This window comes from Muntiacus reevesi, chromosome 1 (assembly GCF_963930625.1).
Source record: "Muntiacus reevesi chromosome 1, mMunRee1.1, whole genome shotgun sequence".
Classification (NCBI taxonomy): domain Eukaryota; kingdom Metazoa; phylum Chordata; class Mammalia; order Artiodactyla; family Cervidae; genus Muntiacus; species Muntiacus reevesi.
Window position 1 is genome coordinate 77,520,702 of NC_089249.1, and position 15,023 is coordinate 77,535,724.

Below are 15,023 nucleotides of genomic sequence, written 5' to 3' on the forward strand. Positions count from 1 at the left end.
GGAGGGCTCAGGATGACCTGGGGAGCTGGTCAGCCCAGGTCGTGGCCACCTGGCTTTTTCATCAGACTGGTAACCTTGTCTCCCGTGTGTTAGATGCCCTGCCAGAAAAGGGCGAAGTGGAACCTGGAGATGACACCTTTGGAGGCCGGATTGGGCTGGAGCCCTAGCTTGGGCAGGGAAGAAACCTCTGGGCCCTGGTGTCCACGCCCACCCTAGAGTCGCTCCCGGTAGCTGGTCTGCAGCGCCACCTCGTGGCCAGAGTTCAAAGACGCTTTTCCTCCCCCTGTCCCCGGCTGCTCAGAATCCAGGCAAGCTGACCACTACTCCAACTTGCAAGACTCCTGAGTACCTCTGGCATCATCAGCCTTCAGTCATCCCTCCAGTCCTTTCGCTTTGAATGAACCTCTCTCATCCTCAGGGACTCCAGATCCACTTCATGCAAGAAGCCTCTTCTGGTCAGTGATCACTCTCCTCGGCCTCCAGGCTACTCACTGGGTATCACTGTTTACCTCTGGGTTCTTAGACCTGGGGTCAGACAAATCTGGCTTTGAACACTGGAGTGTCCATTTACCAGCTGTGTGACCTGAGCAAGTTACCTAATCTCTCCGAGCCTTAGGTCCCTGATGCTAAGCAGAGATGGCAATTCCAGTCTCACAGGGTTGTGAAGAGGATTAAATGAGATCAAGAAATGAGATCAAGTGTGTAAATGGAAAGAAGAGAGCCTAGCAATAAGGAAACTCGGGAAATAGAAAGTCCCTTCCCACCCCTCTCTAACTTCCTCTTCCCTTTCCTGAAAAAGGAAGCATGATGAAATAGAAGGCACAAGAGTCACAGGACCTGGGTTCTCTGGGCCTTGGTCTTCTTGCTCTCTGTAAAATAAGGCCATGAGACAACTGCTAAATCTATTCATTCATTCCCTCACTCACTCATTCATTCAGTTTCTAGACATTCTAAACAGTGAGTGTGTCTTTTATATCCATTCACTCACCTGTGCCAGATGGTGTCTTATGCTTCAGTATCAACCTGTCAGTATCCAGCACAGTGCCTGGCTGAGGATACTGGAGAAAATCCTTCCCTACCGAGTACATGTTTCCTGCCTCCCCTTCCCTGCCCCAAGAGAACACCCAGCCCTGCCTGGCACCAGGTGCCCCCTCCCCCCCAGCCTGAGAAACCAGAGCTGGCGCCACTGGGTGAGGAATCTGGGGACCAACTGTCACAGCTCCGGTATCACCCGCCTCTGGGACGCCTGGGTCCGGCCCGGAATCCCAGTGGGGCTCCATCAGCCAGCTGTCCTGGGAGACCCTAGCTGCCCCAGCCCCTCTGAGCTGCTCTCCCTGGGGAAATCAGAGAGGGCAAGTGACCTGCTGGGGGGAGTTCCGGAGTGGTACTGGAGGAGGAACAGAGAGGAGTTTGTCTGTCCATGTCCAAACCTCAGGCTGGGCGGCAAAGCCCTTGGAGACTGGGTCCACAGCGGAGGAGGACCCAGAGTGGCCTCCTCTCTCCTCCAAACTCTGCAGCCCTCCAAGTCCCAAAGACTGTTTTGCCCTCGCATTTATTCCTGTTTGGCCATGTTCTGTGGGTCAGATAGGCTAGTTTCTGTGTCTTTCTGTGGGCAGAGAGCAAGTCTGTCATTTCTTTTATGTGTCCTACAACAGAATTTTACCCAATACATTCTCACTGATGGAAATTAATGAGTTGGGTGTATTTGAGCAATACGCCCAACAGAGGGAATATTGGCTGCACTCTCAGCAGGAAGGATGATGTTAGAGCACAAGGCAGACTTCCCATAAGGGAGGAGTATTAAGAAAAGAAAACAAAACCCCCAGAGACTAGAATTGCCATCTCTGCTTAGCATCAGGGACCTAAGGCTCAGAGAGATTAGGTAACTTGCTTAGGTCACTCAACTGGTAAATGGATACTCCAGTGTTCAAAGCCAGATTTGTCTGACCCCCGAGTCTAAAAGTTTAGTAGGGGAGGTTCAGTAGGACAGATGGAGATGGCTTCTCAAGAGCAGAAGGGACACAGGTGAGATAACCTCCATCAGGACCAACCAGCTTAGAAGGGCAGCCTTGGTGGTGGCCTCCTGTGTCTGCCTCCCTCCCTAGGGGCTCTGAGAATAGGACAAGGGAGGGGCGGGCATTAGCTTTGTGCCCCAGCCCTTGATATCTGGTGCCTGGACAGCAATAACCGGTGCGCAGTTTTGCTAGAAGAAGAGAAGGGACATAGATGCACAGAGATAAGCACAGTCCGGATCATCCAGCCCACTCCTGTCCTCCAGCCTCCACTGGAGTTCTGGCCCACCCCACTCTCAACTAGGTCACCTTTCCTGCCTTGCAGCCAGACCTGTGGGTACACATCCCCACCCACACATATACAACTTGCACATAGACACACATGCTCATATCGCCAACTCAACAACTCCACAGGGGCCTCTGTTCCTCAGGCCTGAGGCCGTGTGTGTGTTAGAGACATATAGAGTTCGCCTGCATTCCAGGGCTCGACAGGAATTATGTTTGGATCTCTCCGTTTGTTTGTTTGGGATGATCTTATTTCTGCAAGTCTAGATCCAGAACTGACTTCAGGTGACTCACAGTGGGTCAGGATCTCCTCCAGTGCCTGGCACGTCCTAAGAACTCAATAGGAGGTAGTTAGCTGAATGAATGCATTAAAATTAATTAACGAAGACCACAGTCTAGCTAAAGTCAATTGCCAGCAGAGAACAACCAGGGCCCCAAAACTAACATTGATTGAACATCTAAAATGAGCCAGACACTGTGCTAGGAACTTGGCTTATTATTTCCACTTGAAAGATGAGGAAATCGAAGTGCAGCAGTAATTGACTGCTCAAGAAGCATAACAGGGACTTCCCTGGTGGTGCAGTGGATAAGAACTCACCTGCCAATGCAGGGGACACGGGTTCGACCTCTGGTGGAAAGATCCCACATGCCATGGAGCATCTAAGCCTGTGTGCAGCCCCTACTGAGCCTGCACTCTTAAGCCCTCGAGCCACAACTACGGAGCCTGAGTGCTGCAATTACTGTGCTCCACAACAAGAGAAGCCACTGCAGTGAGAAGCCCGCAGACTGCAAGTAGAGTAGCCCCCGCTCACTGCAACTGGAGAAAGCCCGTGTGCAGCAACGAAGACCCAGTGCAGCCAAAACCCAACAAATAAACAAAGAAGCAGCAGAACTAACAAGCAGCATGTTTGGCTCCAGAGGCCACCTCCTTCCTCTCACACCAGGATGCTTGGGATATGCAGCTTCGCTGACCACACCCTTACAGAGTTTCCGCTCTGAGCAGGGCTGTGTGCTGGACCCTGGGGACCAGGGTGGGACACACTGACAAAGGGGAGACACACAGTCCCGTCCTCCAGGGTCCTGAAGGGGAGACACGCCGCCTCCCCACCTTTGCGGTCATAGGCAGAGCCAAGGGTGGGGAGGGGTGGGCATAGCTATCTATTTCTAAGCAACATGTTTAAGGAAGGTCTTCAGTCCTCATGGCCATAATTCTAGATTGAGTAGGCAGGGACTTCCCTGGTGCACAGTGGGTAAGAATCCATCTGCCAACGCAGGGCACACGGGTTTGACTCCTGGTCTGGGAAGGTTCCACATCCACAGAGCAACTATGGCCATGGCCATGCTCGCGCTCTAAGACTACAAATACCAAGCCTGCGAGCTGCACCTGCTGACACCCGCTGGCGCTCCCCAACATGAGAAGTCACTGCAATGAGAAGCTCGGGCACTGCAACGAAGAGCAGCCCCCGCTTATCACAACCAGAGACAGCCCATGAGCAGCAATGAAGATCCAGCGCAGCCCCCACCCGACCTGAAAATAATAATAATATATTAAATAGACTGGGTAGGCGGAGGGAGAAGAAAATGAGAGCTCGGCCAACGTGTCAATGGATGAGGGGAGTCCCCTGAATAAAGGAGGCCACCCACTTCTGGAAGTGAGGAAAGAAAGAAAGTGGAAGTTTTAGTCGCTCAGTCGCATTCAACTCTTTGCAACCCCATGGACTATAGCCTTCCAGGCTTCTCTGTCCATGGACTTCTCCAGGCAAGAATACTGGAGTGGGTTGCCATTTCAAAAGTGAAGTCGCTCAGTCGTGTCCGACTCTTTGCGAGCCCATGGATTATAGACCACCAGGGTCCTCCATCCATGGGATTCTCCAGGCAAGAACACTGGAGTGGGTTGCCATTTCCTTCTCCAGGGGATCTTCCCAACCCAGGGATTGAACCTGGGTCTCCTGCATTGTAGGTAGACACTTTACCATCTAAGCTACCAAAGGACTCATCAAATAAGTTATTTAAAGACTTCAGAATAGAGAACCCCCTGGTGGTCCAGTGGTTAGGACTTGAGCTTTCACTGCCAAGGGCACAGGTTTGATCCCTGGTCAGGGAACTAAGTTCTCACAAGCCCCTCAGACAAACAACAACAAAGCCCTCTCTCATCAAGGTGCACGCCCCACCCCCTTCTGCTGCTGGGCACTCGGGCAGGTCCCCTGTAGGTGAATGTACCCCCACACAATTTGGAGGCACACACCTCTGGTTGTACATCCGTGCCCCAGACCTAAGCGTGTTCACACACAGCCTGCCCTCCAGGTGCCAAGTGCCTCTCTTGCCTTGGATATTTGGAGTCAATGGGACCCTGAGCGTGGACCCATGGCACATGAATACACTCTGGGGGGCTGATTAGTCCTTGTTGGATCAGTGAGAGGGGGTCCAGCAGGGACTGCCCCTTCCTCTACCCCCCATCCTTTAGTCCACTCCTTTGCATTCAGCAGCTGTCCCCTCCCCGCTCACATACCCTTGTTACTGTTCTTTGTTTTCCTCCCTGGCCAAATCCCTAAGGGCTTCTTTGGTCATTAACCTCCTGCTTTAATTAGCTTAGTGGGGAGAAAAGTGGAAGCAGGGAAAATTCAGGAGTGGGTGTCTAGGGGGAATCTCATTTTGGTGGGGACAGGAAGGCTTCAACCAGCTGGTGACAAAAATGCCTGGCACACAGTCAGACCTACACAACTGTCTGCAATTTCTGATAATGTGAAAAACAGTCCTCTGGTCCACAGAGCAGGAGGCGTCCCCCACGGCTCCCAGGTTCCCCCAACCTGGGTTCCCGGGGTAGGAGAGTGGACAAGAGCAGGGAACAGCCACTCTCAAAAGCTCTCATCTCTCCAATTCTTCCTCTCTCACTCTTGCCTAGAGGCGGAAGCACTCAACCCCACAAAAAGGTTTGTTGCTAACTTTGTTAAATCCTTGGTCCAGAGGGCATCTCATCCCCAATTCTGGGGCCTTCCGGGTTTCTCTGTCATGGCCTCCCTTCCCTGGATCTTCGCCGGCAAAGCAAGAGACCCACAGTAAGCCAACTCCCATGCCCTCCCGAGATCCTCCACCCCGTCTCCCACCCTCCCCTTGGTGTGCAAATTTACTCTTTCCAAGAATCAATTTAGGGAACTGGGCTTCGCAGCTCAGCCCTCACGGCCTCACAGTGCCTGGTCTATGAGGTCATCTCCTCCGTCCTCCCATTCCCCCGCCTCCAAGCAGGACGTTACCTCATAAACTAGCTCAGATTTTTGGTTTCCAAGGCACTCCAGAAAAGAACACCCACCCATTCTTATCAAACTCTTTTGGGAAGTTCTTCTTAAAAGTCTGTCCTCAAGCCCTCAAGTTGTGGCGCCATCCTTTCTCCTCCAGGGAAAGACCCAGGCATTAAAAGGGTGACAAAAGAAATGCCAAAGCTACGGGATAAGGGGAGAATAAAAGATTGCATTACACCCCAACTTCCACAAACTCCCCTAAAAATACCCAGCTCTCCAATTCATGACTTAAAACCTGATTTGTACTTTCACCAAATTTCCAAAGTCAAAGGAGCTGAATCAGTGGGTTTTCAGTGGGGGAGAGGTGGGTGAGGCAAAGTGGAATGATGGTGACGGCTAAAGAACAGAGCACCCCCAAGCTAAACGGATGGTCCGGGCCTGAGGAAGTCTGGGTCTCCATTCCACCCGGTGTCTTCTTTCCTCCTTCCGTCGCACCCAAAGCTCGTGGCTCTCACCCGAAGCTGTTAACTCCTATCATGCCTTTAAGACTTCCCTTGCCTCCCCTCTCTCGGTCCCCTACCTCTCTCCACCCCTTCATCCTCCTCACCTCATTTCCCCACAGCCCTCCCAGCTCCCCTCCACCGATCAGAAGGATGTTAACTAACTCACCTCCCAGTCGGTGCTTCTCTGATCTCCGAGACTGGGGGGAGGGAAGGGAGGAGGGGGGATGGCTTGCCGTTGGGGAAGAGGGGACCCCGTCTTTTGCCAGGGGGTCCCACCCTCCAACCCGGCACCCCATCCCCGCCCCCCACCCCCACCCCCCAGCGCGCAGAGCCGTGTTCTCCACGCATCGCCGCTGCGGGCTTTGTCTGCTCTGCGGAGAACCTCTGCCCGCGGCCGGGAGCCGGGATCGACTCTGGGAGAACGGGAGGGGGGAGCGGAGAGCGGAGAGGGAGCGCGGCAGGGAGGGGGAAGAGGGGAGAGAAAGCGAGAGAAAGCCGCAGTGACCCAGCCGGGACAGCTCCCGCCCTCTCCCCCCGCCTCATTACCATAAGAAAGAGGGACCCAAGACTGGCCGGGATCGCGAAGGAGCCCGTTTTGGGAGGGGGACACACTCCATTAGCCTGTTTTCCACCCGTTCCGTTTCTGTACACTGACTCCTTTCCTCTTTAAAAATGAGGGACCTCGATCGCCTTCCCACCCCCAGCCTCGCCTCCCAGCAGCGGGTAAAGACCGAAGGCACATCCCTATCTTCCTCGGGTCAAGGAATTCGTCCCCGCGCCCCGGAGGGCGGGAAACTACAACTCCCGGCATGCCCCGGGCGCCCCCGGCGCGCCCCCCTCCCGTCAGTTCCATGCTGCTCCATCCAGTTCATTTAAAACAAAAGAGTTTGAGCGCTGGAAGGGGCTGGGCTCTATTGGGGGCCACTGAGCGCCGCTCCTGGACTGGGGCTCGGTGCGGGAGCCTAAGGGGGGCGTCTGGACGGTGGGGTCTAGAGACTCCCGGGACCGAGGCGGGAGGGGTGGGGGCAGAGATCCCGCAGCCCCCCGCCCCCCCCCGTCACCCCCGGAGAGGAGAGGAGATCTGCTTTCTCGGTTTTGCTTCTCTATCCCCCCACCCCCACCCCGGGGGCTGGGGCGAGGGGAGTCGGGTTACAGGGTGTTTGGGGAGGGGGGCTTAGAGGGAGGGTCTATCTTTCTATCTCGCTTTCTTCCCCCCTCCCCAGTTCTTTGTTCCCCCCTCCCCACACACCCCCCTCCTCTCCTCTCCCCTCCCCTCCTCTCTCCCCTTTTCCCTTCCACCACCTCTCTCTCTCCCTCTCTCTCTCTCCCCCAGCTTTTGTTTCGCCATGCCTAGTCTAGTGGTATCTGGAATAATGGAAAGAAATGGGGGCTTTGGAGAACTAGGATGTTTCGGGGGAAGCGCTAAGGACCGAGGGCTGCTGGAAGACGAGCGCGCCCTTCAGCTGGCTCTCGATCAACTCTGCCTCCTGGGTTTGGGGGAGCCCCCCGCCCCCACGGCGGGCGAGGACGGGGGAGGTGGGGGGGGCGGCGCCCCCGCGCAGCCGGCCGCCCCCCCGCAGCCGGCCCCGCCGCCGCCGCCCGCGGCGCCCCCGGCCGCCCCGACGGCGGCCCCCGCGGCGCAGACGCCCCAGCCCCCCACCGCCCCCAAAGGGGCCAGCGACGCCAAGCTCTGCGCTCTCTACAAAGAGGCCGAGCTGCGCCTGAAGGGCAGCAGCAACACCACCGAGTGTGTACCAGTGCCCACCTCCGAGCACGTGGCAGAGATCGTGGGCAGGCAAGGTAAGCGGGCGCCGGGACCGCGGAGAGGGACTGGAGTTGGGGGGCACCCCATCCCTAGCACGGAAAGTTCACTTCCTCCCTCCTTGCCCGCCTCTGGCTCAGTCCCTTCCCCACAAAGGGGGACCCGCCCCCTACCCTGATTTCGAAGTGCCTCAAAGTTCCCTGCTACCCCCCTAGTTGGAACTGTCCTCCAGATCCTTCCTTCCCTAGGGCTCTGCCCTTAGACAAAGAAATATCCTCTCTCCGAGAGAGGGAAAAGGGAGGGGGATCGGTTTTCCAATCCGGGGAGGCTGTCCGGAGGGGGTGTCCACTCGTAGCCGGAAAAACTGGCCGAATGTGCAAAAGAGTTACTCAGGAGCCCCAACTATGGCATCTGCTAGTGGTTTGGGGAGGGGGCACCCCTGGGACCCCCAGCCACCTGGAGTTACAGACTTTGGGGGAGACCTGGCCCGGGAAGGCAGACTGAGTATCTGTCTCTTTGTTGGGCTGAGTGTAGGAATGGAAGGGGGTGTGGCTCATGGGAGGGTCCCAGCCTGGGGGTGAGGTGGGGAAGGGGGGCTGCTGGAAGGAGGGAGTCCTGTGGTCACCCACACACCAAAGTTGGATGGTCTATGGGATTTTGGAAGGGGTGCCTCCAACGAAGTGCCACGTCCCGGTGTGGACCTCTTCTCCTCCCTCTCAGGCTTTTGTTCTGGGCTGGCCACGGCAAGGGGCCAGAGGCCTGGAGAGGGGTCTCTGGTAGTGAGAGAGTAGGACAGGGTGGGAAGGGGCGTGCTGAGGGGTGAGAAATCTTCACCTGGAGATTTGGTGGAGGGCATGGGTCTGGGTGTGTTGTTGGGGAGTAGGGGGGGGTGGGTACAGAATTAATCCAATGTAGAGTGTCTGATACCACACCCTCCTCTGCTCCAGCATCCCTGGGCGGGTGGGGGTGGGAATGTTGGTAAGGGTCCAGACTGAGCAGACGGGATCCTGGGGACCCTTCCCTCTCCCAGTTTCCCAAAGGGGAGTGTGGGGGGGGCGGGATTTGGAAATTGCAAGGGGGCTGGCCTGGGGAGGTGTGGGGTGGGGGAGGAGCAGGGGAGGAGCTGTCCCACAGTGGGGAACAATAGAGGAGCTGCATTCCGGCTGGGAGTGAAGGAGGAGGCCGGCTGCTGGCTGGGGAAGAGGGGAGGCAAGTCAGGGGGGCCCCTGCTCCACATCACACCTCGTCTACCCGAAGTGTGGGGGGTTGGGGGGATTTTGCTGGGAGATCCAGAATGGAGGAGGGGAAGATGCCACTCCCCGGCGTAGCCCTCATCCCCCTGGGGCACCCCATCTCTTGAGATTTCTGGTTTTAAAAGTTGGATTTCCTCTTGTTGTCAGAAACTAGGGACCCAGAGCCCTGGAATTGGGTGGGGACACTGTTATCTTTTCTTGGGTGCGGGGGTGGTCTTGGGAGGCCCCGGAATTTCATGGAGTCATTCTTTCCTCTTCTGCCTCCGCATCAGATGGGCCTGTCTCTCATAAAAGTAGGGGGATTTCTCCTATTCAGAGAAGACAAGCCTCCCCCTCACTCCTTAAGGAAATGGAAGTCCTTTCTCTTGTCTAACCTCCCTTCTCCTGCTGTAGTGTCAAGGCTGCTCTATTTGACCTCTAGGAAGGTGAAGCCAAGTGGGTCTTCCCTTCAAGAGATGCTTCTTCAGGGTTGGGAAACGCAGGACGAGATCCGCTACCAGTTCTGCATCTCTAGGCCTCTAGCTTTTCTCCTTACTTTTATACCTGGCCTGTTCTCCTCACCCCAATTCCAGTCCCCAAAGACACCTATAACAGCTCTCATGTAAGTTTAGGGGCCCAAAACTTAGAGCCAGAACCCAGGTGCCTATCAGATGCCATGCAATTAGAAGTCGGAGAAGGGTCTTCACTGTTCCTTCCCCCGCCCCCCCGTGCCTCCCAAACAGAACAATCATTTACTGACATTAAAGCAGCAAGGATGTGGGCTTGACAACAGGTAGGACCTCTCAACTGCCAAGAGGTCTGAAGACAAAAAGGGAGGAGCAAATTCTCCTTCCTAAGGTCTCTTGAAGGTGAGGAGAGCTGCCCCCAACCCACTCTCTCCTCCCACATGCCAATCTGGTAGGTTTGGAGAAGAAGCCATCTGGAGTGGAGGAAGGAGAGGGGAAAAAAGATGAGCTCACCTCAGGCCTATGGTTGGAGGGTTAGGCAGAGTCAGAAAACTAGGACCACTGGCATTGGTTGGGGAGTGAGAAAGGGAACTGTGAATGTTTATATGGAGACGGGTATGAATGTCTAAATGTGAATGGGGGCAACAGTTGTGGGCAGGGGTGTATAGGAATGTGCTGCATGTGTCCTGGGAATGATGGGGATGGAAGAGTGGGCTGGATGAAAGGATGAAACACAGGGAATCCATGTGTATCAGGGAGAGGGGTATGTGAAAGTGTGCATTAGACTTGCACCACAAATAACATTTAGATAAAGGTAAGCTGCATAGCGGCTCCTGGGTCCGTGTCTGTGTGTGCATGTACAAACACACACATGTAGCATGTGTGCTTTGAGAAAACATGTGAGTCTCTGAGGTTCTGTGTGAAGATAGGGGCAGGGATAGGGAATTGGAAAAGGAGGAGAGAGGTTTGTCCAGTCAGCCGTCAAGGTCCGCCACCTTTAGACTGCAGTCTGGCCATCCCAGCCTCCCTCACTTTTCTCTTTCCCCTTCTCCCTCTTTGTCTCTCTTTGTCTGGGCCATTCTCCTTTCTCTTCCTGCCTGTCTCCCCAGCCTCTCAGCTTTTACCCACTCCTTCTTCAAAGCAGGAGTATGGTTCTAGAACACCTTCTCCCCCACCCTACTCAGCCCACAGCCCATCTTGGCTCTCCTGCCCCAGGGGACAGGGTGGCAGGAGTGTCCATGAGGTCAGGCACTGTGTCCCTCACACATCATTATCCTCCTTTCCTTCCCAAAACGGATTCTCAGACCCTTCCCAACCTCCCACACTCCATGAGTTGCTGAAAACTTGCTGTGAATTTGGGACCAGCTGAGACACTAATGGGTGGAAGGCATGGGAGCAGATGTGGGTCAGTCGTCCCAGTGTAGACTGGAAGACCCTTCTAATGCATGGAGATCAAGTGAGGAGTAGACTGTAGGCTTCTGAGGCAAGATCGGGGTCAGTGACAGACTGGAGATCGCAGTTGCAGGGCAGGGCAGGTGATTGAGCGATTTGGAAGTTTGTGAGTAGCCAGAAATCAGTAGAGAAATTGGGGGAAACAGCTAATGGTTGTCGAGGAGTTAGTGAGTAGGTTAGCAGCTTGTCTGGGAAGGTCAGTGATTATTTCAGAATTTCAAAGAGTGCATGAATTTGGAGGTCCTATATGGAATTCAAGGGAAAGTTGTGACATTTTGCAGCCTGTTGTTGATAGATACATTGGGTAGATTTAAGATACAGTAAGTGAATTGTTCTGGTTAGAGTCGGGGGGGGGTTCCCTAAGGGTAGACAGAGGTTCCTGGTGGGCTGGGTATCAGAGTAGGAGCAGGAGCTTGTTGGCTCCAGCACAAACCTTCTTGCCTTGTGAGTTTATTTCTCTCTTCCCTTCCCTATCCCAGGCTGCAAGATTAAGGCTCTGAGGGCCAAGACCAACACCTACATCAAGACGCCCGTGCGAGGCGAGGAGCCAGTGTTCATGGTGACTGGGCGGCGGGAGGACGTGGCCACAGCCCGCCGGGAAATCATCTCAGCGGCCGAGCACTTCTCCATGATCCGCGCCTCACGCAACAAGTCGGGCGCCGCCTTTGGAGTGGCGCCTGCTCTGCCCGGCCAAGTGACAATTCGTGTGCGGGTGCCCTATCGCGTGGTGGGACTGGTGGTGGGCCCCAAGGGGGCAACCATCAAACGCATCCAGCAACAGACCAACACGTACATTATCACGCCAAGCCGGGACCGCGACCCGGTGTTCGAGATCACCGGTGCCCCGGGGAACGTGGAGCGTGCGCGCGAGGAGATCGAAACGCACATCGCGGTCCGCACAGGCAAGATCCTCGAGTACAACAATGAAAACGACTTCCTGGCGGGGAGCCCCGACGCCGCGCTGGATAGCCGCTACTCTGAGGCCTGGCGGGTGCACCCTTCCGGCTGCAAGCCCCTCTCCACCTTCCGGCAGAACAGCTTGGGCTGCATCGGCGAGTGCGGAGTGGACTCTGGCTTTGAGGCCCCGCGCCTCGGCGAGCAGGGAGGGGACTTTGGCTATGGCGGGTACCTGTTCCCTGGCTATGGCGTGGGCAAGCAGGACGTGTACTACGGAGTGGCCGAGACTAGCCCCCCGCTCTGGGCGGGCCAGGAGAACGCCACGCCCACCTCGGTGCTCTTCTCTTCCGCCTCTTCCTCCTCCTCCTTTTCCGCCAAGGCCCGCGCTGGGCCCCCGGGAGCGCATCGCTCTCCTGCCGCCTCCGCCGGGCCCGAGCTGGCCGGACTCCCGAGACGCCCGCCGGGAGAGCCGCTCCAGGGCTTCTCCAAACTTGGGGGGGGCGGCCTGCGGAGCCCCGGCGGCGGGCGGGATTGCATGGTGTGCTTCGAGAGCGAGGTGACTGCCGCACTGGTTCCCTGCGGACACAACCTGTTCTGCATGGAGTGTGCAGTACGCATCTGTGAGAGGACGGACCCGGAGTGTCCCGTCTGCCACATCACAGCCACGCAAGCCATCCGAATATTTTCCTAAGCCCCTGGCCCCTGGCCGCCTGGGGCCGCTCCCAGGGGCCCTTCCTGGAGCCGTTTTCCACTGGGGCCTTTTGCAAATCAGTGATTTGAGGGGCAAGGTGCTTAGACACTCGTTTGCTGGGGAGGGGGGAGGGGAGGCGGTGGTGGCTGGAGGGCGGGGCCGCTTTCAGAGCATCTGGTCCCCCCGTCCTGGAAAGGTTGGGAGGGGGGCCAGGCCGGAAATTTTACTAGAGTTACAACTCTGATACCTCAACACACCCTTCAATCCGGAAGCAGCTAAGAGAAACTTTTGTTTTGCCAGAGGTGGCCGCTAAGGCATCCTGACTCCCTGCCCGCCCAACTCACACTACCCCTTCCTTTAGGGAGGGGACGGGGACCAGGAGAGGGAGAATTACCATCTGTATCTAGAGGTGCTCCAACAATCCCCAAGCCTCTGGTCCTGACCTCTGACCTCCAACCGCGACCCTTTAGACCCTCCACCACCTTGTATTCTGTTTGGGGATTTGTTCTGGGCTTCCAGCAGTCTGAGGGGGTTGGGGCCCTTTCAGGAGTCTGAATAGATTTTCTGAGGGGAAGGGGAGGAAGTATGTCAATCAATTAAGGGCTCAGAACTCGCCGCTCCCCACAAAGCTGGGCTAGGGGAATCTGGAGAGGGGTGCTCCTCCGCTTTCCCTCCACTCTCTCCTCGCCATCCTCCTTCCCTTTGGGCTTTCCTCTCTCCTTTGCTCTCTCCTCCAGCTCTTCTCTCTGCTTCCCCTTGCCGGCTGTCACAACCAGCCCTTGTCTTGCTCTTCCTCTTTCTTCCCTTCTCGCCTCTCCTTCCTGCTCCACCCAGCCCAGCTTTGGGGACACTATCCCCCTGGGGAGAGGCAGAGGGAAAAAACATTTTCATGGTCCCCTCAGTTCCTCTTTGCCATTCGGAGGCCCACTTTTCTCCTCCTCCAAAGAAACACCTCAAATTGTTGATAGAATGTATCCCTGTTCTCAGTGAATATTTGAAGAGGGGACTAATAGTGGGGTACATAAAGGGTCAAACCTCCACCTTTATCATCTTTGGGCATTACATTTAGGGAGCAGTTTGGGGGCTGGATTTTCTGGTGGTGGGAGGGGGTGAGCCAGGGTAGTGTGTCTGCTCTTGGGGAGCAGGAGAGGCAGGAAGAGAGGCTGCTGGAGGGAGGGAGGGTTCCTCCTCCCTTGCAGTGCCCCATTCCCTGCGCCCCTCTCTGGACCTGACCTGAACCCTTGTTAACAAATTAATCATGAAGTCTCTTGTCTCACTCACTGAGGAGAGACCTCGTCTTCAGAGAGGGGTCACTCCAGAGCCAAGCAGGATTGGGGTGCAGCCAGGCCTGTTCTAAGAATCATGTATTATTATAGACCTTGCACCCCTCTTTGCTGCCTCCCTACTGCTCACTTGGGGCAGTCACCAGCCTCCCACCCTCCTGGTTCCGCTGGCCGGGCTAGGAGGGGATGGGGGATGGGAGTCCCCGGGGATCCTAGGAGATTCTTGTATATAGTAGGGTGGGACTGTTCTAAGTGATCTCTGAGCCTTGAGGCTCGGGAGTCCCATTCTTCCTGGATGGAGAGGGGGTGCAGGGATGGGGGCACAGAGGGGATTTCCTCCTCTCCTTCCTCCTGTTGTGAATTAACTCACCTCTCCTCAGCCTTCCCCTCCAGACCACCAGCCAGGGAGGGGAGCGGAAGGAGGTCACAGCCAGGAAAACTGGCCTGTGACAACTTCCCTCCTTCCCGCCAATGTGAGCCATCCTGAGATGTCTGTACATTAGAAACCAAACCAAATGGGCACCCCTCGGTCGCCGAGGGGGGGTGGGGGGGTGGGAAGATGGGATGTCTGTCTGTTGATCCCCTCCCCCCTCCACCTACCCACAAAGGCGGAAGACTGTTACGCTAGGGGGCTCAGAAAATACAATCCCACTCTTACTGATTGAGCCAAACCTAGAAACCAACGCAAAACACAGTGAGAGACAAAATAGAGGAGAGAAAGAGAGCATGAGAGGGAGCGAGATAGGCAACCAACACAGGAGAGAAAACAAAAATAGAAAAAAAAAAAGCAGTTCTTTATAATTTAATATTCTATTTTAATAAAGGCATTTATTACCGTATAAATGTAGCAAAGAACCTGGGCTAATATGAAAAAAAAAGACTTTTTATTAGGTAATTTATTATATGAAAAGGATATTTTATTTTATGATAAAGTGATCCTTAAAAAAATAAAAAAACTTTAGAAGGTTTAGAATATATGTAGGGAGAGAAGAAGAAAAAAAATACATTTGTATTCAGAGTTAAATCTTAAAAAAGTGTTTTTAATATATGTTCTGGTTTACGTTCCTTTTTTCCCCCACATTTTTTTGGGGAGGAATGTCGTTTGCTTTTCCGGGGGAGCATCCTGGGATGGCTTGTGGAGACAGGGGCTAGGGGAACCTGGTCCCTCTGGTGCCCTGCAAGTAGATTGGATTTCACCCCCAT

General features: G+C 55.3%; 1 protein-coding gene across 1 annotated transcript; it reads left to right on the plus strand.

The window, feature by feature from the left end:
* Positions 1–7,382: 7,382 nt before the first annotated feature.
* MEX3A (mex-3 RNA binding family member A) lies at positions 7,383–12,576 on the plus strand. The gene is made up of 2 exons (XM_065926157.1): positions 7,383–7,836; positions 11,429–12,576. Exons 1-2 carry the CDS (start codon positions 7,383–7,385, stop codon positions 12,535–12,537), a joined length of 1,563 nt encoding a protein of 520 aa, XP_065782229.1. The 3' UTR covers positions 12,538–12,576.
* Positions 12,577–15,023: the final 2,447 nt, after the last annotated feature.

What these genes read in the sequence shown, in the direction of transcription:
- MEX3A (XM_065926157.1), top strand. Translation starts at nt 7,383, where the DNA reads ATGCCTAGTCTAGTGGTATCTGGAATAATGGAAAGAAATGGGGGCTTT. An exon ending in AGAGATCGTGGGCAGGCAAG is followed by an intron (nt 7,837 to 11,428) that starts GTAAGCGGGCGC and finishes TCCCTATCCCAG; the next exon opens with GCTGCAAGATTAAGGCTCTG.